Source organism: Microtus oregoni, unplaced genomic scaffold (assembly GCF_018167655.1).
Source record: "Microtus oregoni isolate MIOR12 unplaced genomic scaffold, Mior012 000019F_ref0000042, whole genome shotgun sequence".
NCBI classification, from domain to species: Eukaryota; Metazoa; Chordata; class Mammalia; order Rodentia; family Cricetidae; genus Microtus; species Microtus oregoni.
This window is the reverse complement of record NW_024543078.1, coordinates 35,489,837-35,516,933: the sequence shown is the minus strand read 5'-3', so window position 1 is coordinate 35,516,933 and position 27,097 is coordinate 35,489,837. Positions and strand designations below refer to the sequence as shown.

The window sequence follows — 27,097 nt, the reverse complement described above, 5'->3', positions numbered from 1 at the left end:
TGGGGGTACCAGGAGGGGTGTGGGAGCAGAGCTCCTGCAGGTATGTGACTAGACACACTCAATCCCAGGATCTACTGGGGACAGAATTTTTTTCCTGAGTACCCAGGGCATGGGAGGACAGGAGGAGGTAGGGTAGAGGAGGGGAAGATGGGGAGGGCAGGGGGAGATAAGGGAGGGCAAGAGAGGCAGCAGAGGGCAGAGAGAGGCAGGGGAGGGCAGGGGGAGGCAGGGTAAGCAGGGGGAGGCAGGGGAGGGCAGGGGGAGGCTGGAGGAGGCAGAGAAGGCAGGGGAGGGAGGCAGGGGATAGCAGGGAGAGGCAGGGGAGGGCAGGGGGAGGCAGGGGGAGGCAGGTGCAGGGATGCAGCTTACCCAGTGACTCTTCTCACCAGGGTCTCCTTTGGGGCCAGGTTCTCCCTGAAAGGAGAGTCAAAGTCAGAAGCAAGGAAGAGGGGGGTGGGGGGGCATGAGGGAGAAAAACTCAGAACAATTCAAAATGACAACAGGGGCAACTTCCCAGCATAGGTGGGTTAGATCCTTGGGGGAGAGAGGAGCGTGGCACCCAGGGAGCAAACGGCTGGCAGACCTGAGCAGACTTTCCTCACCTCCCATCACATCGGAGGCAGAGCTTGGAAACACCAGTGATTTTCCGTGAAATCGCAGAAAACCCAGGCCTTAAACTAGAGCACACAGGCCAGGGCTAGGGAAGCTTTCTAGGACCAAGAACAAAACCAAAATGGATTTTCTGTGATAAAACTGAATTTCTGAAAGAGTGAGGTGACGTCTGTAATTTAGCCATGGGCACTCAGCACTTCTCACAAGAACAGAACGGAGTTCTTCAGGCATTACCACTCTCCTCCAACAACGCATATGAGAGTCACTAGCTATGTGAAGAACAGGAAACGGGAAGCACATCTATGAGAGAAATCAGTCAACAAAATCAGATCCATAGCTGACTGGTGTTGTCAGCAGAAGACAGGTATTTACTATATCCACGACGGGCTGGAGAGCCGGCTCAGAGCTTGAGAGCACTGGCTGCTCTCGCACAGGACCCGGGTTAGATTCCCAGCACTCACACGGTGGAGCACAACCATCTGTAACTCTAGTCCCAGGGGATCCAACACCCTCTGCTGACCTCTGCAGGCACCAGGTACACATGTGGTGCACAGATATACATGCAGGCAAACACTCATACATATAAAATGAAATTTAAAAAAAATAATAAAAATCTATGACAGATATCTGGATGATCAGGATGATTCTGCAAACCTGAGCACCAGAGAGCCTAGTGGTTCGATTCCTGGAATCCACAGGGGAGGGAGAGAGATGCCTCCTGAAACCTGGCCTGTTTTCCATACATGCTCCCACCATCAAACACACACATAACAATAGTAAAGAAAATAAATAAATTAAAATTTTTTTTTAAAGATTTATTTTGTTTTCCAAGACAGGGTTTCTCCATAGCTTTGGAGCCTGTCCTAGAGATCCGTCTGCCTCTAGCTCCCGAGTGCTGGGATTAAAGGCGGGCACCACCACCACCCAACCAAAACTTTTTTTTTTTAATATTTATTTATTTATTTATTTATTTATTTATTTATTTATTTATTATGTATACAATATTCTGTCTGTGTGTCTGCCTGTAGGCCAGAAGAGGGCATCAGATCTCATTTCAGATGGTTGTGAGCCACCATGTGGTTGCTGGGAATTGAACTCAGGACCTTTGGAAGAGCAGGCAATGCTCTTAACCGCTGAGCCATCTCTCCAGCCCCCAACCAAAACTTTTAAAGAGATATGTGCTCATGAGTGGTACACCAACAGAGGCCAGACGAGGGTGTTGGGTCCCCTGGAGCTGGAGTTGCAGGCAGTTGTGAACCACCTGACAGAAGTGCAGGGAATAGAACTTGGGTCCTCAGGAAGAGCAGTTATGCACACTTAACCACTGAGCAATCTCTTCAGTTCCCTAAAAAAAATGTTATAAAAGAATCATTTGGGGGGACTGGAGAGATGGCTCAGAGGTTAAGAGCACTGATTGCTCTTCCAGAGGTCCTGGGTTCTGTTGCGAATTAGGTGAGTACGATAAATAACAAGGCCAGCTCAAGAATAACAGTTATATTTTAATGGTTAAAAAGGGGAAACTCACATTACAAGAGTGGGAGGTCCGATGTCCTATCTGTCAGGCGGGCACCATGCAGAGAGAGCAAGCGCACCTGAGTCCTCCCCGTTTTTTCTCCCTGGGGGTCCAGGTCGCCACGCCCTTAATTATATGTGATTGATTGACAGAGTTTCCCCATCAGAGTTCAATTCCTAGCAACCACATGGTGGCTCACAGCCATCTTTTTTTTTGTAATATTTATTTATTTATTATGTATACAATATTCTGTCTGTGTGTATGCCTGAAGGCCAGAAGAGGGCACGAGACCTCATTACAGATGGTTGTGAACCACCATTGAACTCAGAATTGAACTCAGGACCTTTGGAAGAGTAGGCAATGCTCTTAACCACTGAGCCATCTCTCCAGCCCCCTCACAGCCATCTATAATGAGATCTGGTGCCCTCTTCTGGCATGCAAGTATACATGGAAGGAATGTTGTATACATAATAAATAAATAAATCTTAAAAAAAAAAAGAATCAGTTGGGCTAGACATGGTGGTACATGCCTGTAATCCCAGCTTTTAGTAGGCTAAGACACAAGGATTGCCTGGTAGGAGTTCAAAGCCAGCCTGAGTTAGACAGTGAATTCCAGACCTATCTAAGCTACAATAGAGATCCTGTCTCAAGAGAAAAATAATATAAAAACAAACAAAACAAGAACTCAACTAGGATTGATATACTATGTGACAAGATGGAGAATGTGAAGAGACATAAATTGTTTATAAAAAATCAAAGGGTGTCGGGCAGTGGTGGCACACACCTTTAATCCCAGCACTAGGGAGACAGAGGCAGGATCTCTGTGAGTTCAAGGCAGCCTGGTCTACAGAGTGAGTTCCAGGACAGGCTCCAAGGCTACACAGAGAAACCCAGTCTCAAAACAAAAACAAAAACAGATAAACAAAAAAGGAAATCCTGAAAATAAAGTCTCATGAGACGTGGGGCCAGTGAGACGCTTTAGCAGCTAATGCTACTGCCGCTAACCATGAACATCTGAGTTCAACCCTCTGGACCACAGAATGAGGAGAGAATCAACTATTGCAAGCTGTCCTCTGATCTTCACTTGTGCCATGGCATTCCTGTGTGTACACACGTACAAAATAAATAAAATGTGATAAAATATTTAAAATTCATTAATAGAGCTAACGAAAGATTGTACAAAAAAAATTAACCAATTTTGAAGAAAAGCTGACTTAAACTGAAGCGCAAGGGAAAAAAGCATGCTTTTAAACACTGGGCCGGGGAGACCTCCTGACGGGTATGTGCTCTGCAAGAATGCAGTCTGGGCCCCAGGCCATCACCGTGTGTAACTGCTGTTCCAGGCAAAGAAGACAGTGGGCCAAGAACATTTCCCATTTCCCCTCGACACATTGTTTTCCTTCAAATTTGATTTCAAAACAAAGCAAAATACACTTTTTTGTTGTTGTTTATTTGTTTTTCGAGACAGGGTTTCTCTGTAGCTTTGGTTCCTGTCCTGGAACTAGCTCTTGTAGACCAGGCTGGCCTCGAACTCACAGAGATCTGCCTGCCTTTGCCTCCCTAGTGCCGGATTAAAGGAGTGTGCCACCATGCCTGACAGGAAAACCTACTTTTAAAAATTATTCATTTTATGTGTATGGGTGTTCTGCCTACAGGCAGGTCTGTGAGCCAAATGCGTGCCTAGTGCCCAAAGAGACCAGAGAGGGATCTGGACCCTTGAGTTATAGATGGTTGTGAGCTGCCATAGAACCTGGGTCCTCTGGAAGAGCAGCCAGTGATCTTAACCACAGGGTCATCTCTCCAGCCGCGGAGAAACTATACCTCCTGAAACTAATCTCTAGAGTTTCGTGAAAGTCTGAGCTGCCTGGGAAAGGGGATATTCATTCCCAAGTCCTCCTAGTTCCCAGAACACAGGGTAAGGCCCAACTGAGGGCATGTCAGAGAGCCCCCTGCCCAATACCTTAAAGACAGAACAGACATCGCAAGCCACAACAAAAACTCCAGCTCCCCACAACAACCACTGCATTATTAAAACCTGTCTGCCAGTTTCTGGTTTGTCTACTTGTCTGTGTGTATGTGTGTGTGTTTGTCTGTAGCCCAGGCTGGCATGAAACCATTGATGCTCTGCCGGGGTCACAGGAGTACGGCGCCATGGCCAGCTTTACTGCAGTTTCTTTAACTCAGAGCATCATGGCCACTGCTCAACACAGAGACAAGGCACACTGGAACAGTTCAAAGACACTGAACACACATCAGAATAGAGTCACAGATGGCAGAAATGTTGGGATTACTTTAAAACCGACTGCTGCCGAGGGATGCAGTAGCACACATCTCCAACCCTGGGACTCAGGAGGCAGAGGCAGGAATAGTAGGAGTTCAAGGTCTTCCTCAGTGTGGTGGCTATGTTGGTTGTCAACTTGACTGCAGCTGAAATTAGCTCAAACCCCAGAATGGCTGGGCACTCCTGTGAGGGAGTTTTTGCTTAATTAAATCATTTGTAGTGGGAAGATCAACTACTAATCCAGATCTTTTTTTTTTTTTAAGATTTATTATGTATGCAATGTTCTGCCTGCATTATGCCTGCAGGCCAGAAGAGGGCGCCAGATCTCATTACACATATGGTTGCTGGGAATTGAACCCAGGTCCTCTGGAAGAGCAGCCAGTGCTCTTAACCTCGGAGCCATCTCTCCAGCACTCATCAAGATCTCTCCATATGTATTCATTCTATAAATTCTGTAACTCTACAGCACTCTGACTAATAATACACTCAGCTACATAGTGAGTTCAAGACCAGCCTGTGATGAACTAAACTGTCTTAAAAAATATAACTTACTGACTAAAGTCATATAGTGTATGGGGTGGTGTAACAAGGAGGCAGAGGCAGGTGGATCTCTATGGATTTGGGGGGGGGGGTCAACCTGGTCCAAATAGCAAGTTACAGGCAGCCAGCCAGGACTACATGAGATTCTTTCTCTAAACCAAAAACAAACAAGCCCCCAGGCATATAAAGCCCTCAGTTTAAAGCACAAAGGGGTATGATGGGGTGCAGTAGAGGCTTGCCTTGCATGCATGAAGGGCTTCCTCCCTCTGCAGTGGCCTTAGGTGACCCATGAAAATGGCTCCCTACTCTCTCGACCTAGAATCTCCACAAAGCCACGCAAATCAAGAGGTTCCAATCTTTATGTTCATCTTAAGGACACTGTGAGGCTGCCCAGGCCCCCAGGGGTATACATAACCCAATGTTTTCCAGGCATCTGGAAGATGTCACCTTACAGAAATAGCGTGGGCCATTCCAGGGGTATTACACAATGTTAGAAGAGCCCAGGACAAACAGTGGGGCTGGACACCAGGACACTAGCTTTAAAAAGTGTTAAATTTTAGTTATACATGCTTTTAAAAAGGCAGTCACGCTGAACTGAAAGATCAGTGAACACATCTAGGCGAACAGTGTACCAACTACTGGCTCATGTGACTAGCCATACATGAGCTCCTCCCAGCCCCCGCCAATACATCAACTCCCCTGCCACACGGAGACAGATGATCACACTGAAGAGGAAGGCATGGTTCCTCAGCAAGATGGAAGATTGTCCAGAAGAAAAATGTCCCAAGAAACTGAAGAACCAACACTTAAAGGACGGGGATAAATTTGGCATAATCTAATGCAAATAAAAGCAGAACGTGGCAAAGGATGAAGAGGCAGAGGTGGGGCTGCGGGGACAGCTCAGTCGGTGAGGTGTCTGCTACACCAGCATGCAAGCTGAGTGTGGATTCCCAATGCTGAGGTGCAAAGCTAGGTGTGTACAAGGCTAGGTACACACACACACACACACACACACACACACACACACACGGTAGAAGAATATGTAAGAGTAAAATAGCAATAGGCGACCAAGTAGAAAATAGTAGCAAATACGGCAGACATCAGCCCAACACTATCAACTACCCCTTGCTACATCAGTGGTATATGTGCTGGCTGGTTTTTATGTCAACTTGACACAGGCTAGAGGTACTTGGGAAGAGTGAACCTCAGCTGAGAAAATGATCCCATCGGATCGACCTGTAGGCATACCCTTAACTAGTGATTGATGTGGGAGGACCCACATCTTCTTACTATGGGCAGTGCCAGTCTGGTGGTCCTGGGTGCTATAAAAAAACAAAACCAAAAACGTTTATTGTCAGGCAGTGGTGGCGCACACCTTTAATCCCAGCACTTGGGAGGTCGAGGCAGACAGATCTCTAAGTTCGAGGCCAGGCTGGTGTACAGAGCAAGTTCCTAGACAGCCAGGACACACAGAGAAACCCTGTCTCAAAAAAAAAAAAAAAAAAAACAAAACCAAAACTCAACAAATCTCACAGACTAAACAGTCAAGCAGATACTCACATTAAATAGAAAGACATAATAAAAATAAATCTTAAGAGGCCAGATGGGGCTGGAGAGTTAGCTCAGCAGTTATGATCACTTGTTGCTCTTCTAGAGGACTCTGAGGCTGGATTCCCAGCACCCACATGGTGGCTCACCGCCATCTGTAACTCCAGTTCCTGTGGATCCAGTGACCTCTCCTGACCTCCGCAGGAACCAGGGGTGGCGCATATACATAGAAATGCAGGAAAATCACTCATACACATAAAATAAGGAAATCTAATTTTTTAAAAAAGGATCCAATAAAGTGCTTGCTGAGTTTAGACTTCCAGCACCACATGGCAGGCTGAGCATGTGGCTTTACCTGCTCCTAGAACTGGAGCGCAGGAACAGGAAGATCCTGAGGTTTTCCCATTAGGTGAGCTCTGGTTCAGTGAGGGACTTTGTCTCAAAACCAAACAAATGAATGAATGAATGAATGAGTGAATGAAATGGAAAGCAATAGAAGGCGCCTGATATTGACCTCTGGCCTCCAACATATGCACACACACAATACACACAAGATTAAAAACTAAAATGTCTTTTAAGTTGTCTCGGTCCCAGTGTCTCCTCACAGCAGCAGAACAACAACTCAACAGAAGGCAGTAGGGCACAGCTACCCTGAAAGACACATTGGCAGTTTCTCTGATTTTTTTGGCAGGGTTTTGTGTATTCCATGCTGGCCTTGAAATCTGAAGCTGGGGATGACCTTGAACTTCTGATCCTCCTGCCTCCAACTCCTGAATGCAGGGATTGCAGGTGTGCACAACCACGCCTAATTCATGTGGTGCTAGAGATGGAACCTGAGAGCCTTGTGTCTGCTGGGCAAGCATCCTACCAACTGAGCGGCATCCCAAGTGTAACCCTGGCAATTTGTTAAAAACTAATCTCTGTGGTCCAGCAATTATGCTCATCGGTCTTTTACCCAAATGAGCTGAAAACTTTGTGCCCCCACAGAAACCTGCCTATGGGTGTTCATACAGCACTGTTCATAATTTCCAAACCCTGGAGACAACCAAAGCATCCTTCAGTGTGCAAATGGATGAACAAATTAATACACCTAGACAACAGTGTTATTCAACACTGAGAAGTCACAGGAAAACATGAAAAGGCTGAAATCCGTATTAGTGAGTGAAAGAAGCCACAGGAAAAGGTTATATACTAGAAGAGTCTAACGACAGGACAGTCTAGAAGAGGCAAAACTATGGAGAGGGTGAAAAGATCAGAGGCGGTCGGTAGTCAGGTAGGAAGGAAGGATGGACAGACAATGCATAGAGAGTTTCTAGAGCAATAAAACTTTATTGTACTGACTGGCAGTACTTGGATGTTATGCCTGTTACAGCTTTCAAACCCTCAGAGTGAACAAATCTAAGAAAGAACGAGATCCTTGTTAGTGCAGGTCCGTCCAGTGTCATAGAGGGGTTGTCAACAGAGGAGAGGGTGTGCACGTATGTGTGGGGTTAGAGCTCTCTGCACTTTCCACTGAACCTAAGGCTATTATATAACATTTGTGTTAATTTTATTAATTAACTCCCAAATCCTGTAGGAGGCATAGAGGTCTTGGTGCTCACAGATGTGCAATAGGGGAACTTGGAATGTTAGCTCAGAGTTGTTCCTTCAAGGGAAGGAGTGTAAAAGCCATTTCCCACCCAGAGAGCCGGAGCAGACCTGCTGTCTAGCCTGGTGACCTCTGAGAAGTCTGTGCAGCTGAGATCTTCTGGCACCAGACTCTTTTCCAGGTCCGCTTTCATAGACTTGTGTTTTCAGTCAATCTACAGAACCTACTTTATGGAAGGTGTCAAGTATACTTCACAAAGGGTTTCTATGTAGTCATGTGTGTATTTAGCTCCCTTTGTAAGCTTTGCTGTGGACATGGGATTGAGTTCGCCAACCCCAGAATAGTTTTCACCAGGCTGTGCAGTGTTTCAATACACCCAAAATAAGCAACTCCCAGGATGTGAACCAGCACCGGCTACTGCTGCACGGAGCTGCCTTTTTGCCTCCTGTGGCTTGTGGCTCTGCTGCCCATGAAGGTACAGAGAGCCCCACACAATCCCCATGTACATTGTTACTATACCTGTTTACAGATGACCAGAAGAAATGGTGAGCAAAGAAAAACTGCACAGGTCCAGGAATCTTAAGGAACCCAGAGCAGGTGAGACACAAGAATACCACACCATACCACACCTAGCCACATCACTGCCATATCTACTGAAAACCAAGGCTAAAGAGAAATGTTAAAAGCAAAAGGGTCACACACACACACACACACACACACACACACACACACAGAGGGTGGGGGAGGAAGAGAGTGAGAAGAATAGTGACAACTAATTTATTGTGAGAAACTATGAGCAAGAAGGTCATAGAGCAATCATTACCTTTAAAATGGTACAAGATGATAATTTTATATCCAGAAAAAATGTCTTTTACAATAAAACAACAATAAAGAGTACCTTAACCGGGCATAGTGGTGCATGCCTTTAATCTCAGAACTCCGGATGTCTACATGTCTACGAGTTCAAAGACAGCCTTGTCTACATAATGAGTTCCAGGACAGCCAGATACAGAGAGACCCTGTAAAGCCTGTAAAGTATCTTACTATTGATTGATTTTTTTTTTTTTTTTGGTTTTTTTTGAGACAAGATTTCTCTGTGGCTTTGGAGCCTGTCCTGGAACTCCCTCTGTAGCCCAGGTTGGCCTTGAACTCACAGAGATTTGTCTGCCTCTGTCTCTACCTCCTGACTGCTGGGATTAAAGGTATGCACCACCACTGCCCGGTGGTTTTTAAAATTCTTGTTGATGAATGCTTTCCCTGCATGTATGTATGTATGTATGTGCACCATGCCCGTGCAGTGCCCATGGAGCCCAGGAGTTGGCACTGCATGGTTGTGAGCCACCAAGTGACCCTGGGAACCAAGTCCAGAGCCTATGTAAGACCGACAGCAAACAGCAGGTGCTCCTAACCACTGAGCCATCTATCTTCCCAGTCTCGGTTTTTTGTTTGTTTGTTTGCTTATTCTTACTTTTATTTTTATTTTATGTTCTTTGGTGTTTTGCCTGCATGTGTATCTGTGTGAGGGCACCAGAAGGCCTGGAACTGGAGTGACAGACAGCTGTGAGCTGCCGTGTGGGGCTGGGAATTGAATCTGAGTCCTTTGGAAGAGCAGCCAGTGCTCGTAACCATTGAGCCACCTCTCCAGTTCCTGCTTGCTTTTTTTTTTTTTCCTTTTTTTGTTTTTTTTTGAGATAGGGTTCCTCTGAAGCTTTGGGGCTTGTCCTGGAACTAGCTCTGGTAGACCAGTCTGGCTTTGAACTCACAAAAATTTGTCTGCTTCTGTCTCCCGCATACCCCAATCCCAGGCTTGTTTGCTTTTCTAACTGGTTTTTAAAGATTTTTTTTTTTTTATGTATTGGTGTCTGTGTGATGGTGTCAGGTCCCTTGGAACTAGAGTTACAGACAGTTGTGAGCTGTCATGTGGGGGCTGGGAATTGAACTCAGGTCCTCTGGAAGAACAGTCAATACTCTTAACCTCTGAGCCAACTCTCCAGCCCCACCTACTTGTTTTTTTAAGGCAGGGTTTGTAGCCTAGGCTGGCCTGGAACTTACTATATAGACCAAGCTGTTCTCTTGAACATTTGGCCTCATCCTCCCATACATTGGGAATATACGTATGTGCCAGCACGCCTAGCTTTCTCATTTATTATCAATTAATTAATTAGTTAGCTAGTTATTGCAATGGTTTGAACTCAGAGCCAGACAAGAGCTCTAACACTGAGCAACACACCCATCCCCTAAAAATAGTTTTAGCTAAATTTAGAAAAGCTAAAGGATGTTCTTTAGGCTAACAGGAAATGCTATCAGTGGTATATGGTTTGGTTTTCATCTTCAGCGTGGGAACAGTGCATGCATCAGATTGGCATGTCTGTGGGGCATTCTGATGGCTAACAGGGCCCAGTCCACCGCAGGCAGTGCCACCCCTGAGCAAGTGCTCTGGGTTATAGAAAGCTGGCTTGAGCACGTCCCAGTGTAACCATATAGGTCATATTCCGTCATGCCCCCTGCTCTAGCTCCTGTCTTCAGCTTGCACCCCAGCTTCCCTCAATGACGGATGGTAACCTGTAAGCCAAACGAACCTTCTCTCTTCTCCAGGCTGCTTTGGTTATGACGTGTATCACAGCAACAGGAAGCTAACTAGGACCGACAGAACTCTGGATCCACAGAAAGGTACAGCATTAGAAATGAAATAGCATCAGAAAACCAAAAAGACTACAGCCATCCCTCTGCATTCACATGGAATTCATTTTCCTGTGGGTACCAAAACCCACAGGCATTCAAATCCCTCAGTGAAAGGCTTAGTCTTGTATGCCACCTGCAGGTGGAGAGAAGAGTTCATCTGCCTCTAGATTCTTTATACCAACGTATTGTATACTGTATCATCAGCCGTACGCTTGCCACTGTATGGCTTAAGAACTAGTACCCCTGAGCCTGGTGAGGAATCCCGGCTACTCAAAGTGCTGAGGCAGTAAGATCGCAAGCTCTTCAACCTTGGCTTGCATGAGCAATTTAGTCAGGGGATAGAGTAGGGGCTGGAGAGATGGTTGGGTGGCTAAGAGCACTTGCTACTCTTCCAGAGGACCCAGGTTTAGGTCTCTGTACCCATGTTGGGTGGCTCACACCACCTCCATCTCCAGGACATAGGACACCCTCTTCTGGCCTCCAAGGACCCCACCACCAGCACTGTTAAACGCTCACACGCATATACACAAAGATAAATATAAATCTTAATAAAAAAGATGGCTCGGGATGTAGCTCAGTGATAAGGTTGCTTGCATAGCATGTGCATGGCTCTGAATTTGATCTCCAGCAACCAGAAAAAATGAATAATGATTTTAAAAATCTGTACATGGTCAATATGGGTTCAGGATTTTGAGGTTTTTTGTTTTTTTTTTTTGTTTTTTTTTGTTTTTTTTTTTTTTTTTGGTTTTTCGAGACAGGGTTTCTCTGTGGTTTTTGGAGCCTGTCCTGGAACTAGCTCTTGTAGACCAAGCTGGTCTCGAACTCACAGAGATCCACCTGCCTCTGCCTCCCAAGTGCTGGGATTAAAGGCGTGCGCCACCACTGCCCGGCTTTGAGGGTTTTTTTGTAATATTTTCAAACCATAATTTTTCAAACCATAGCTGCAGAATGTGCAGTGTTTAAATTTGTATCTTTTTTTTTCAAGACAAGAGTTCTCTGTGTAGCCTTGTCCTGGAACTCGCTCTGTAGACCAAGGCTGGCCTCGAACTCACAGAGATCCACCTGCTTCTTCCTCTGCCTCCTGAGTGCTGGGATTAAAGGTGTGTGCCATCACTGCCTGGCTATCTTATTTTTATTTTTTAATGCTAACTGACTTTAAAGCGATGATGACAACGACGATGCCAATGACATGGGCGTGCGGATGTTTGTAGCTTCATAGATACCCACTAACGAAGCTGCTCAATGCCCTGGGTTCAATTCTCATCACTCTCAAAAAGTGTTGTGGGGCTTATAACAAATGTAGAAGAGCACAGAGCGGTGACAGCACAGGAAGAGGATGGGACTAGGACCACGCACACCTAGAGCACCTACATCCGTGTGGGACACACACTCACAGTTGGCGTAATACTGAGGCATTATGTAATTCATGTAAAACGTGGTGAAGGAAGGACAGTGTTGTTCTTAGCAGCTGTGATCAAACCAACAGAAACAGGGCTCGCTACAGAGCTATCAGTGGGAGCAACAACCCCCAAAGTACTCTCTTTTGAGGGAGGCAAGTGAGCCCGCGGCTCAGAAGCAGAGCAGTGACTAACTGCAAAAGAAGACCAGGAGAGGAGCAGAATAGAAGAGCAGATAAACAGATACCAGCTGTAGATGGTGACCTAAACAGAACTCTGTCGATAATTGTGTAGATGACGAAAACATCAATGAACTAAATGGCAGACTCTGGAAACTGCAAGCCTCATGTTATCTACAAGAGATGTACTTTGAATACGTTGGCACCAACATGCAGAGACAGCAATTATTACAGCATTGGTGTGGTGACTCTAACAGACGACAGAACAGAACTCAGGGTGAGTGTTCTAGAGATGTAAGTGTCAATTCCACAAAGGCAAAGGCAGCACTGAAATCCTAAACATGTATCTGCTTAACGACAAAGATTCAAAACACATAAAGCAAAAATTGACTATATTAAGGAGAGAAATAGACAAATCTACATTCAGAGATGGAAAAGGAAAGAGAAATATAAGCCAGGTGGTGGTGGCTCATGCCTTTAATCCTAATACTTAGGAGGCAGAGGTAGGCGGATCTCTGAGTTTGAGGCTAGCCTGGTCTACAAAGCAAGTTCTATGACAGCTAGAGCTGTTCCCAAAAAAAAAAAAAAAAAAAACCCTGTCTCAAAAAGCCAAAAAAGAAAAAGAGAACACAAAAAAAGAAAAGAAAAGAGAAGAGAGAGAAAGAAATACAGGGCCAAAGAGTCACGCAGAGAAAGAAATGGATATAGAGCCACAGACAGACAGATTGAAAAGGGTAGATGATGGGTCCCAGCAATAGGCAGCAACTGATGGAAGGAGCTCTGAATCACACAGGAGAGTCAGGTGCTCCGGGTTCAGGAGCCTGGGATGATGGGATTCTGGAGGGATGGGTAGGGGGAGAGTGCATCACTTACCGGCAATCCCATTAACCCTTGGGGGCCAGGTTCCCCAGGCAGTCCCTATATAAGAGGGGGAACAGAATTAAGTTAGCTGATGGCAGCTATCACCTAGGACCCCACAGCCTCCCCAGATTCCCCCACTGAGGTCACTGGTGTACTCACTTTCTCGCCTTTCTCTCCTGGGTGGCCAGAGGGTCCTTTGGGTCCAGAAGAGCCCGGGGTTCCCTGAACAATAAGACAGGGCCTCAGTCTTGTGCTGGGGTAGGTATATAGACAGGAGATGGGGACAGAGGAAATGGGAAGGGAAGCCCCAGCTTGGCCCAGGCCTCATAGCAGGCTCAGTACACAGCAGGCAGGTCAGACATCCCCACCCCATGGGCCGAATGCAGCCTGAAGAATCCCCCTCCGCCTCCAGGGATAATAGTGCTTCTTGTTGGGTGAACTGAGTTAAGAAGATTTATGGCAAGCACTTTGCATATCAAAGTACGCACTGAACGGCTGGATGAACAGACGGGAGAATGGAGTTACGCATGGATGATAGAACCTGGATAAAGACTTACCATGTGTCCAGGACTCCCAGGGGCACCCGTGGGGCCAGGAAGTCCGGGAGGACCTGAATAAAGCAGGATGTCTTCAGGAACAGAATGGACCACAAGACTAAGGAGTTTCCCAATAACCACAGCCCTGCTCCTTTCTACCAACCCCTACCCTTACCCCAGCCTGGATTCAACTTACCCATGGGCCCTGGGGGGCCTGGAGGGCCTGGGGATCCAGTGGGTCCTTGGGGCCAGTGGCTGCCGGTCTCAGTGAAGGTGTTAGACAGTAATGGATCTCCTGAAGGGGGAAAGACAGCAAGTGAGTGGAGCTGGGGGAGTAGGCCATCAGCCATCGCCTGTCACTTCTGCTACATTGGCTCTGACTGCCCTACAGGACAGCCTGCAACACAGACAGGGCCACCAGTACCTGCTGCCAGGTACAGAGAGGAAGGGAGCCTGGGTTCTAACCCTACCACAGTCTGGTTAGCGACATTAAGAATGCCTCTCTCTGGGCTGGAGAGATGATGGCTCAGTGGTTAAGAGCATTGCCTGCTCTTCCAAAGGTCCTGAGTTCAATTCCCGGCAACCACATGGTGGCTCACAACCATCTGTAATGAGGTCTGGTGTCCTCTTCTGGCCTGCAGGCATACATGCAGACGGAATATTGTATACATAATAAGTATAAAGAATGCCTCTCTCCTTTGCTGGCCCCGTACAGTTCCATGCTGAATGAAAGAGAGAGAGTGGAAGCTGCCTTTTGCCAACTGTCTACTGTGTTTCGGGCTTCTGTGCATTGAGGATCATGGGGTCCCAGAAGCCTGGCATTGTTGCCTACACACGAAAGAAACAAGGACACTGAGGCTAGGAGCAAAGACAAAGAAGGTGAGATGAGAATGATAAGTGAGAGAACGAATAAGGAATGGTACCCAGTCATTCGCCAGAGATGGAGCTGGGTGGTGTGGGCACACGCCTTTAATCCCAGCACTCGGGTGGATCTCTGTGCGTTCTAGGCCATCCTGGTCTACAGAGTAAGTTCCAGGAAGAAAGAGGAGGAGGAGGAGGAGGAGGAGGAGGAGGAGGAGGAGGAGAAGGGGGAAGAAGAAGAAGAAGAGGAAGAGGAAGAAGAGGAAGAAGTGGAAGAAGAGGAAGAGGAAGATGGAGTTGAAATTGCCACAGTGCACTCCCTTGCTCCAACCTCTGGTAGCATGCGGGTAGGTCAGGCCAGGCTACCTGCAGGAGATGCCTGGGATCCATGCTGGTATTCAGTTGGGGAGGGGCTGGAGCCACCCTGTGCAACAGAGGCCCAGGGCTGTGACATTGGGAGCTCAGAATTTGAGTCTTGAGTTAGGCCTGGAGCTGCCTGGCACTTTGAGGGGCTGAACTGCAGCCAGCTCTGAGGCATGGGGAGGGCCTAACGCCAGGTTCTGAGCAGGTGGGTCTGAAACCACTCCCCATCTCCCCAGTGTGTGAACACGGCATGCGATTCCTCCCTGGCCTCAGTGTCCTTCCTTGGTGAACAGAGATTGGCAGTACCTGCTAAGCAGGGTGACAACTGGGCAAGTTCAGCATGCAGGTGACACAGGATGGATGGCCACAGGTACCAGGGTTATGGCTGCTTCAGATTCGGTTACCCTACCTCAACCCCCCGGGACCCCAGGGGGACTTACCATTCAGGGAGATATGGGCGTGGGGTGGTCCAACAGGGGCTGGGGGGCCTGGGGGCCCAGGAGGTCCAGGAGGTCCTGGAGGGCCCATCTCTCCAGGGATGCCTGCAGCTCCTGTCTGGCCAGGACGCCCTGGGGGTCCCTGTGGACCTACAGTTAAGAACAGGAATGGATGGGCATATGGGAGGCGGGATAAAGATGTCGGGGGTAGTGGGGTCTGCCCTTGTCGTTCATCTGTTACAGGGACGAACGAACACAGCATCGTGCCCTCTGTCTCAGTCAGGCTGTCCTGGGCTCCCTCCTGGAGGCCTTCCAGACCTCCCAGTGTCCTCCAAAGAACCCTGGTCAAAGGGGCCGGGCACTGTCATTTCTCATCTGCCTAGCTATCCTCCATCCTGGAGGCAAAGACTGGGCCAGTTCCACCCAGTACCCAGTTCAGGGTCTGCTGAGCGGGGTACATGAGTCAAGTGGACCAAGACAGTTTCACAGCCCAGGAACGAACAGGTACCACTGCAGGGCTGCTGAGCAGGGGCCAGGGAAGAGGACCGGGCCTGACTGGAAGTTTCCAGAGGACACTGCAATTTCAGTGCTGGGTATACCCAGGAGAACAGAACAATTTTTGTTGTTCACAAGAAAAATGTATCCTCAATGCTCATAGTAGTATTATGTAGAGCAGTCAAAACTAGAAATCATATGCCCATTAACTAATGAATGAATAAATAAAACATAAAAAAAGAGGACCAGGCCTGTCCACTTTGACGATGCCAATGAAAGCATCCTCTAGTCCCCCGGCAGGAGGGATGCCTATATAAGTTGAAGAGAGTCAGCCTTGGGGGCACACGCCTTTAATCCTACCACTTGGGAGGCCAAGATAGGTGAATTTCTGAGTTCAAGTCCAGCCTGGTCTACATAGCAAGCTCCAGGCCAGCCAAAGGGCATAATGAGACCCTGTCTTAAAGCACAAAAAACAACAACAAATAACAACAACAGCAACAAAAAACCCAAATCTCCAACCAACCAACCAATACAATACAAAAAGAAGCTTGGGAGGCAGCCCCATGGGCACTCACCTGGTGGGCCTCTCATCCTCATTGGGTCCTGACTGTCAGTGTCTCCCTTGGGCCCAGGCAGCTCCCAAGGATCAACTCTGTCTGAAGAGGAAAGACCAGGAAGCAGCTCTGTGGTGCTTTTGACCCGACCCCATCCTGGTCCCTCAGATAGATCCTACTATCTTGAGGTAGATATGCACCCCCTCCCATTCCCACAGATCCTAGTAAACCTTGGGCTGAGCAGTTAGGCAGGGGTCAGCATCCCTGCTGGGCCTGGGAGAGAAGATCCCAGATCCCCCTCCCTTAACTGGAACTGTTTGCTTCCCAGACTCCAACGGTCAGGAATCCCCAAGGGCTTCCAGTCATGGCCACTGGAGAGCTGGGAAAACCAGTGCCCTGAGGGTCAGAGGGGCATTTTCTCCACCTAAACTATCACATGGGGGTATATACCCTGCTTTACTCCTTACCCTGCAGGTCTCCATCTCCAGGACTGCCCTGGGCAGCTGGGGAACCCCAAATCAGGGCAGAGTCCTTAGGGGTAGCTGGGATTGAGGACACCGTCCGCTCTGTGACACTCAGAACAGCTACCTGTGGAAGAAGACAGAGATGGGGTGGGCTCAGGAACTCATGAGGGACAGTCCAGCCTTGGCCGTGGGGGTCAGGAGGCCCAAGGAGCCAGCAGAATCCAGCTGTGAGTGGAGACCTTGGGCTCACAGGGGTCAAGAATGTCATCAGAAGTGTCACACTTCATAATATGCCCTGGGGAACAGTCATTCTGTCCTGTTTCTGCCACCCACGTTGAGCTCTGTGATCATGGGATCTGCTGGCCATAAAAGTATGCTGCTTCTGTTAAAGCTCCACAGGAGGTTGGGAGGAGCTGTGTGCATGTGTGTGCGCGCACGCGTGTGTGCATGCTGAAGACTGGCATACCGCCTCCCGCATGCCATGCAAGTGCTGTACCATTGAGATTTTGCAGGGGTACTGGGAGGGTCTGACCCCCGCCCCCGACCAACATTAGGGCCTAGGACAAAGAAGATTCTGCAGATATGCCAAGCTCCTGACCCTTGGTCAGGAAAAGAAGAGATGACCACTGGCGGTGGTCTGTCCTCACAGCGGGTGGTTTGCAGTTATGTAACTGCTCCTCCTGCTGTGATATGGCTTCCAGATTTCCCTATGACAGCTAACACTTTACTAAACTTCTCCGCATCTGATCAGGACAAGTTCCCAGAGGAGGGCCATAACAGAGAAGAAACAGCATGTATCCATGCACGTCCAGAAACCCTGGAAGAAAAAGATGATTAAAACATGGTAGCTGCTGGGCAGTGGTGGCACACACCTTTAATCCCAGCACTCGCGAGGCAGAGACAGGCGGAGCTCTGAGAGTTCAAGGCCAGCCTGATCTACAGAGTGAGTTCCAGGACAGTCAGGGTTACACAGAGAAACCCTGTCTTGAAAAACCAAGGAAAGGGCTGGAGAAATGGATCAGTGGTTAAGAGTACTAGCTGCTCTTCCAGAGGACCCAGGTTCAATTCCCAGCACCCACATGGCAGCTCACACCTATCTGTAACTCCTGTTTCAGAAGATCCAAAGCCCTCGCATAGACGTGCAGGCAGAATACCAATATACATGAAATAAAATAAATAAATTAATTAAAAAAAAAGTGGTATCTTAGGAGCAGTGAGATGGTTCAGCTGGGAAAAGTTCCTACAGCCAACCCTAATAACCTAAGTTCAATTCCCAGGACCCACACAGTAGAAGAAAACAGCACCCTCAAATTGTCCTTTGCCCTCCACACACTCACACACGCACAAACAGCACTCTGACATGCCCACTAAACACAAATAAATAAAATAGTTCTCTAAAAAGGTGTCAGCTTACGGCTGTAAGCCCAGTTACTAAGGAGGTAGAGACAGTAGGATCTATAGTTCAAGACCAGCCTGCACCACACAGCAATACCCTGTGGGGGCTTAAAGAAAATGACCCCCAAAGGCTTGGCAAAGCGACTCAGTAAAGTCCTGCCACTGACTTGATGGACCCACAGGTTGGATGGAGACGACCCCACATACACACAATAAACAAACACATGATTTAAAAAGATAAGTGGGTCTCTAATAGAAGGCCAGCCTGGTCTATACAGTGAGTTCCAGGCCAGCCAGGGCCACGGGGTAAGATCCTGTCTCAGAGCCGGGCGATGGTGGCGTACGCCTTTAATCCCAGCACTCGGGAGGCAGAGGCAGGCGGATCTCTGTGAGTTCGAGACCAGCCTGGTCTACAGAGCTAGTTCTAGGACAGGCTCCAAAGCCACAGAGAAACCCTGTCTCGAAAAACTAAAAAAAAAAAAAAAAAAAAAAAAATGATCCTGTCTCAGAAGCTGCTGGTTTTCTCTTTGGGACTCAGGCAGTCTCTGCAAATGGTTTTCTGGCACGTATTCTAGATTTCTGAGTTTTCCTGACCCTGTGTTTACTGTCTTCATTTTGTAACCTTAAAACCCTTCTTGAGCTAACTTGAGATATATAATGGGCATTTTCATTTATGTATATGGTGTGGAGGGGCAGGATAAAGGACAAAGGTGAGAGGCAGGAGAGGCTGTCATTGTGCTTGGGGATGTGCCTTGACTTATCTGCCTGGAACTGGGCCTCCCAGAGGGATGGTATGCCAGGCTATAGCACCGGGCAGTAGCTTCATGGCGAGGGCAATTGAGGAGCAGAGGGCAAAGAGCTGGAGGGACATCAGGCAGGACAGGGCCATGACTTCTGGAAAGCAGTCTGCCCGAGGGTGGAAGCTCAGCGGATGGGCAGGGGGTACAGGAAGGAGTGAGGAAGGCCAAGGTCTCCAAGGCCAAGGGCAAGAGGGAGGCTGCTCACTCACCTTGGCCTCCAGCACCTTCAGTCTCTCGGTCAGCTCAGAAACTTTGCTGCAGTTGAGACAACCTATGGGGAGGGGAAGGCTGGGCTAAGGCGAGAGGTCTAGGTCCCCTTAGGGGAGACAGGTACCTAACAACCCTAACTACAGGGAAGCAGTGTAGGGCTGGGCTGCAGAGTCACTGTAGGCCCAGGTGGACTACACCCCTCGGGGTTCTTTCTATTCGAGAAGCCTTCAGAATGGAACAATTCTCCCAGCACAGGCTCTGGGGCCCAGTCTGGTGGTCTCAGCATCCAAATGTCCAACTCCAAAGCCATAGGCAGGAAATCCTGTTGTTTCCTACTGGGTAGGGTGGGACCTGGGCTCTGGGGATCAACAGACCACAATCGGATGCTACTGGCCTCACAGGTAGCACTGTCTGGCTGTCACAGAACCACACTCCAGCTTCTCTGTCCATTGGTTTTTTTAAATGAAGCCTGTACAAACTGGCTACTCTGGTCTTCACCGTGGCCCCGTGTGTTACACAAATGCCAAACAGGAGGCACCTGAGTTTGTGACAAGGTGCAGTGAGTGTCCAATACAGTAACCCACACAGCTCAGAGCAGCCAGGCCCGGTGCTGCCCACTCCTGGCTATGGCACCTTGGACAGGGCAAGGTACCACTTGATCCTCCGTGTCCTGCTCAGGGGAGTAGACTGAACAAGGTCTTCTGGGCGTCGTGGGGAGCTATGAAGCTTGGAAGCATCTGGCTGAAGCTTCAGGCTCCCCAGTACAGAGAGGAAACTGATGAGTTGGGCGTAACAACAAAATCCCAGGGTCACAAGACTCAGGGTGGCTGGCCCAATTCAGACTCCCCTCTAGGAACGCCGTCTGCCTCAAGGCTCTCTGTCCGGGGGATGAGGTAAAGTAGTGTTACCCTTGATCCTCTACTGCTGGACCCAGTAGACTTCCAGGGACAATCACCACACTCCCCTGGGTCCACCCTGGTCTCCTCCACCCCAGAAGTCCCCACGAGGCTGCCCCAGACCCACCTGAGAACGCTGTGGGCCGCATTGCCATACGTCGCATGCTGCTGCCTGACCACGTAGGCTCCAGGAAGCCAGGGGAGCCTGCAATGGAGGGACAGTGGGCTAAGAGTTTGCTGACCTGAGCTAGCCTTGCTCCATTAGAAGGCACATCATGCTGTTGTTGCTCCAGCAACGATCTCTGCTCCCCTTCACTCACAGAGAAGCACAGGGAGCTGGGTAACTTCCTTGGGTCACACGGCAATAAGGAGGCAGGACATAACAAGGTGGATGGCTGGTCAGAGGGGCTGGCCCTCTGTGAGGGCCACATATAAGTTGAAGGTTTCCCCAGGGACCCAGTATATGACAGAGCTGAGAGGGTAGAGCTAACAGACAAGCCCAGCTCCCAGTTCCTGAGTGATCTGCCGTCTCTGACCTGCTCTTTGCTCCCATCTGTAAAACTCAGCAGCGAGGCCTCTCTTCTTATTCAGCAAGGCCAGGAAAGAGTGATGCGTGCAAAGGGTCTACTGTTCATATACAGGGCTCAGGTACACAGTAGATGTTCAATAAATGATTGCACGGTTGCTATGCTTGCTCTCCATACCCCACTTAGTAAGACAATACTGAAGTGGTATGTTTTAAATGAAAGCCAGGGAGAGGCTGGCTGCCCATTCCAGGAGTCTACCCACTCCACACCCTGGAGGATTATTCAGCCTGGCTGGTCTGGTTTCTTGGGCCTGGGTTTCCACACAGCTGGAGGGACAGACTGGCCAAGCCAAGGCGGAAGGCGCAGCTGGAGGGCTCTCCAGCCGACAGCGCTAACTGCCCTCCTCAGCCCCCTGTGCCTGCCTTTTAAGGCCATGAAGTGTCATCCTGGGGGGAGACAAGACCCAAATAAGGCACCAGCCTGGCTGTTTGGACATGGGCTGTGGGTTGAGGCAGGGAATGAGAGGCGCCGGCAATCCAAACCAGACGGGTCTCTCTGGCCAGCCCCCAGCAGGGAGGCTGCCTGGCTCTGCTGTGTGCACATGGGATTTTTTGCTCAGGCAACTTCCTTAAGAGTCCCAGGGACCTGCAACTTGCTCAGGTATGGGGGTGCGGTGGGGGGGGGGTAAGAGCCTCCTGCAGGATACAGGAGTGGGGGTTTGCAGTCCAAGACAGTGGCACAGATGGAAGTTCCTGGAGAGAGTGGATTCCAGCGTGAAGTGCCCAGTGCATTGCTCTAAAAGAGGCAGTCACGGCAGTTAACTTGTGTTTAGTGAGTGCTCATACACACACACACACACACACGCACGCACGCACGCACGCACGCATCCATTCCTGCACATCCTAAGCACCCCACATATGTCTTGTTTTGGTTTTACCATTGCAAACTGGGACCATATGGTTCTAACAGGTGGGCAATCAGGCATCCTCCTCTGGTCCCAGGAACAGCCAAGTGAATGGGTGAAAAGACCCCTCCCTGCTTTTCTACTGGGGAAACCAAGGCAGAGGGATGAAGTGACTTACTCATGGTCCTCCCTCTGTTCTTCAGTTCATGACCAAACCCAAGCAAGGACCAAATCCAAACAGGGACTGTTTGCATGTCCACCTGGCAGGAAGGCTAGCATCCAGCAGGGGACAAACCCTTTGCAGCCCTTTATCTTTCTGTTCCAGGTGAAAATGCAAAATGCCACTTGATTATCTTTGCAAAACATGGACCCAAAGCAGCACCAGTCTGTCTTTTTCTTTCTCTTCCTCCTCCTCCTCCTCCTCCTCCTTCCTCTTCTTGTGTGTGTGGGGGTGATGTCTCATAGAGCCTACACTGACCTAGCACTCACTGTGTGGTCAAGAATTTGAATTTGTGGTCCTCCTGTATTCACCTACCAGGTGCCATGATTACAGGTGTGTGCCACCATGCCTAGCTCCCAGGTGTCATGATTACAGGTGTGTGCCACCATGCCTAGCTCCCAGGTGTCATGATTACAGGTGTGTGTCACTGTGCCTAGCTCCCAGGTGTCATGATTACATGTGCCACCATGCCTAGCTCCCAGGTGCCATGATTACAGGGGTCACCATGCTTAGCTTCATTTCCTGATTTTAGAGGACATTCTCCCTAAGTAGCCCAGACTAGCTTTAAATTTTTAATCCTACTGCCTAATCCTTCTTACCATTAGGATTAGAGGTGTGCGCCATCATAGCTAGCTTCTTTTATTTAAAAATTTATGTAAAAAAAAAAACCAACTATCTTTTCTCATTTGACCATGCCAAATCCAGTTCCCACTCCCTCCCTTCATCCCACTCCCTCTACACCCCCCCCTACAATCCTCAGAAAGGGTAAGGCTTCCCATGGGGAGTCAAGAAAGTCTAGCACATTGCTTTGAAGCAGGACCAAGGCCCTCCCCACTATATCTAGGCTGAGCAAAGGAATGGGTTCCAAAAGCCAGAACATGCAGTAGGGATAAATCCTGGTCTCACTGCCAGTGGCCCCACATTCTTTCCCAGTCATACAACTGTCACCCACATTCAGAAAGCCATGTTTGGTCCTATGCTGGTACCCTCGCTGTCAGACCGGAGTTGATGGGCTCCCATTAGCTCAGGACCCAGGCATCCACAAGGATGATCCCAGCTAAGACCCTAAGCAATAGAGGAGAGGGTGCCTGAACTGGCCTTGCCCTGTAGTCAGATTGATGACTATCTTAACTGTCACCATAGAACCTTCATCCAGCAACTGATGGAAGCAGATGCAGAGTCCACGGCAGAGCACTGGGCTGAGCTCCCAATGTTCAGTTGAGGAGTGAGAATATGAGCAAAGAGGTCAAGACCATGATGGGGACACCCACTGTTCCCCACAGCGCTTTCGGTGTGGGCATACCCTCGGAGACATACTGACTAGAGCCTGATGGAGGAAGGTCATTGGCTAATAAAGGAACTACCTTGGCCCATTTTATTGGTTGAAAGATAGGTGGGAGGAGTAGGCAGAACAGGATACTGGGAGGAAGAGGAAGTGAGCTCAGAGACTCGACAGCTCTCCTCTCGGGAGCAGACGCCTGAGAGAGATGCCATGCCCCGCTCCCGGGATGAAGCTCCGACCCAGGATGGACATAGGCTAGAATCTTCCTGGTAAGCACACCTAGGGGTGCAACACAGATGATTAGAAATGGGCTAAATTAATATGTGAGAATTAGCCTAGAAGAGAATGGGCCAAGCAGTGTTTAAATGAATAGTTTGTGTGTTGTTATTTCGGGCATAAGCTAGCCGAGCAGGCAGCCGGGGTGCTGGGGACGCAGCCCCGCCACTCTTATTACTACAAGAGCCGCTCTCCAGATGACCACCACTGTCTGTCCCTTGACTTCAGCTCCTGCCCCACCAGGACAAGGACTCTTTCCATCTTGTATCTGCCAAAAGTCCTACAAGCCCCGCAGGACTACAAGCTCCTTGATTAAACTTTTGTCCGTAAACACACTCATACCTCGGGCAAGCAAAAAATAAGCTCCCAGCAAGCACAGTAACAGGCAAAACAGTGCAGGTGATGGCCACAGCCGCCCCGAGGACGAGCTCACAAACGCTCGTGGCACACAGGCTGTCTCTGAGCTGCTGATCAGTGCACCTGCAGCTGCAAATCATTTTCCAAACAATTCAGTTTGGGACATTTAGCCTAGAGACGGAAAGAACTGGAAAAATGAAGAGAAGGGCTGTGGATGGCTTGGTCCGGAAAGTGCTTGCTGTGCAAGCTTGGGGACCCGAGTTCAATCCTTAGCACCCGTGTAAAAACTGTGTGTGGTCGCAAATGCCTAAGCCCAGTGCTGGGGGATGGAGGGAGGATCCCTAAGGCATGGTATGGGCCAGCCAGGCTAGCTGAATCAGTGAGCTCTAGGACCAGTGGTAGACACTATCTTAAAAGAAAAGTAGAGAGAGAGTAAGGGAGACACTCAATGTCGAGTTCCAGCCTCCATGTGTGTATACATGTGCTTGCCCACATGTGTACACATACATTACACACGCATACACATACCTACATGCATGTACATAATTTGGACCCCCCCACACACATATACATTCACACACACATACATACATATACACATATACGCATACACATACATGTATACACACATATGTGTACACACACATATGTACATGCACACACATACCTGGAGCAGCAGTATAGACTGAGTAGCTAAAAGTGATTATGAATTCCAATTAGTAAAGTAAATTCAGTTGGACCTTGTGGTGGGCACCTGCAATCGCAACACTCGGGAGGCAGAGGCAGGATGATCAGGAATTTGAGGTCAGCCTAGTCTGCGCAGATAGACCTAGTCTCAAAAATGCTTAGGTGGGGCTAGAGAGACTGGCTGTGGTTAAGAGTGCTTGCTATTGCGGGGCGGTGGTGGCACACGCCTTTAATCCCAGCAGAGGCAGAGGCAGAGGCAGGCAGTTCTCTGTGAGTTCGAGGCCAGCCTGGTCTACAGAGCTAGTTCCAGGAGAGGACAGGTTCCAAACTCCAAAGCTACACAGAGAAACTCTGTCTTGAAAACAACAACAACACAACAACAACAAAAGCAAAAACAAAACTCCCCCAAAAAGGAAAAGAAAATAAAAGGAAAAAGAAAAAGGAAGGAAGGAAGAAAGGAAGAAAGGAAGGAAGGAAGAAAAGAAAAGTGCTTGCTATTCCTCCAGAGGACTCCAGTTTGGTTCCCAGCATCCACATTGTTTGGATCACAACTGCCTATAACTCCAGCTCCATGGGATCTGACACCCTCTTATAGCATCTTTGGATACCCGCATTCTCATGTGTCTATGTACATGCATACACATGTATGCACACACACGAGCACAAACACACAACCGGATTATAAAATTTGTTTTTAAAATATTATTTTGGAGCTGGAGAGATGGCTCAGTGGCTAAGAGCGCTTGTTCTTGAAGAGGCCCTGGGTTCAGTTCCCAGCACCCACATGATGGTTCACAAGCCTCTGTAGTTCCAGCTCCAGGAGATCTGGGCACATACAAATACACAAGCAGAAAGCCCATAAAATAAGTAAATCTAAAAGAGAAAAATGTCTGGGTGTAAGGCTAGGGGTGTGGTTAATTCAGTGGAGGATTGCTGACCTAGCACAAGCAAGGCCGTAGGTCCCATCCCCACTGGGGTAGTTTAAATGTGATCGGCCTCCATAATCTCTCTCTTTTTTTTTTTTTTTTTGAGACAGGGTTTCTCTGTGGTTTTGGAGCCTGTCCTGGAACTAGCTCTGTAGACCAGGCTGGTCTCGAACTCACAGAGATCCACCTGCCTCTGCCTCCCGAGTGCTGGGATTAAAGGCGTGCGCCACCACCCCCCCGGCTCGGCCTCCATAATCTCATAGGGAGCAGCACTATTAGGAGGTGTGGCTCTGTTGGAGTGGGTATGGCCTTGTTGGAGGAAGTACATCACTGTGGGGGTGGGCTTTGAGGTTTCCTATGCTTAGGATATGACCCAGGGTCTCAGTTGACTTCCTGTTGTCTACAAGATGCAGGACTCTCAGCTTCTACTCCAGCACCACATGCTTGGGTTGGGTGGGGGCGTCCTGCTATGGTTAAGATATTCCATCACTCCCATTGGTGTTTGGTCAGAGGCCCTAAAGCAGGCTCACGGTTGAGGCCCTTCTTGCCCTGAAAGACTCCTCCAGCCCCATATTGTATACTAGAAGGGCCCTAGGCTGGTCCCAGAACCCCAGATCCCACTCACTCTGGGGCACTTCCCACTATCTAGGAGGTCTCCAACTGTCTGCCTGCATGTATACATCCCCTGCCCCAATTCCCACATCCATGGTTCCTATGCCACCTCCTCTAGTAAGGCCTCCTAAACAGGTCAGGTTGCCCATCACTGCCAATGCCCTGCTAAAGTGCTTATCGCTCAGTGTGCTGACTCCTGAGGCTGCTGTGCTCTGCAGTTTCTAGCCCTGTGTTCCCCTTCCTGTACCAGTGTCCTTCCACATAGCAGGGCATGGAAGAGCACCAAGGCCCAGAGAGGAGGTCTCTGCCCTCTCCACACAGCAGGACCAGGTGGGCTGGGTTCCGACCCTTCCCCAAACTGGAAATGAGGAAGAAGCAGTTTGGGGGTCTCTGGGCTCCCTCAGCCCTGTGACTTTTCCTGCGATAGAGCAGAGCTGGGGGGAGGGGCTTCCTGGTTCACATCTGACACCCCAGGCCCACATGGCTTGGTGACCACACAGACCACACGGCCACAGCCTTCCTCGCTGGGTCATGTCTCCTGTGTGAATTTACTTTGCAGATGTAAATATTTGCTGACTGCCAGCCGGTGGCCTAAGTCAGGGCTTAGGGTCAGAGCTGGGGCTCTGAGCTCTAAGAAACCTCCGGCCCAATGAGGGGGCCTCTGAGAAGGCTTGCTATGTTCCTGGCCTGGTCAGGGTGGGTGAGTTTCATTCATTATATGCCCACTCTCTGCCAAGCCCATTCCAGGCACTGGAGCTGAAGGGTCACACTGGCAGTGGGGCCAGCTTAGTCAGCCTCCCCTCGGAGCACCAAGGTGGTCCCAGGCAGACCAGCTAGCCACTGTCAAGGCCACAGGGTGCAGGGAGAAAGCCAGTGTGGCACAGGGTGAAGGGTGTGTGCGTGAGAAGCTGGGTGTTATGGGAACGTAGGACAGCAGTGGCCTGCTGGATTAGCAGGGAGGAGGGGCTGGCTGAGCATTCTAGACAGGAATGGGAGTGGACGGGTGTTAGAAACGGGCGGGATGACAGAATATTTAGTTCTCGGGACTCTGAGCCTATAAAGCAGAGGCTTGGCTCTGTACCTGGCACCTGGCT

The 27,097-nt window shown here is 49.1% G+C and overlaps 1 protein-coding gene across 5 annotated transcripts in view; it reads right to left on the bottom strand.

The window, feature by feature from the left end:
• LOC121459626 (EMI domain-containing protein 1) overlaps positions 1-27,097 on the bottom strand; it is a 48,814-nt gene that overhangs the window by 10,641 nt on the left and 11,076 nt on the right. For all 5 annotated transcript variants that reach the window (XM_041669518.1, XM_041669517.1, XM_041669521.1 and 2 more), the window contains 10 exons: positions 20,340-20,417; positions 19,316-19,377; positions 16,915-17,035; positions 16,469-16,549; positions 15,402-15,548; positions 13,934-14,032; positions 13,759-13,811; positions 13,361-13,423; positions 13,214-13,258; positions 370-414 (listed from right to left, as the gene is read on the bottom strand). In XM_041669518.1, coding sequence (XP_041525452.1) covers positions 370-414; positions 13,214-13,258; positions 13,361-13,423; positions 13,759-13,811; positions 13,934-14,032; positions 15,402-15,548; positions 16,469-16,549; positions 16,915-17,035; positions 19,316-19,377; positions 20,340-20,417 — 794 coding nt within the window. The remainder of the gene's footprint in view (positions 1-369; positions 415-13,213; positions 13,259-13,360; positions 13,424-13,758; positions 13,812-13,933; positions 14,033-15,401; positions 15,549-16,468; positions 16,550-16,914; positions 17,036-19,315; positions 19,378-20,339; positions 20,418-27,097) is intronic.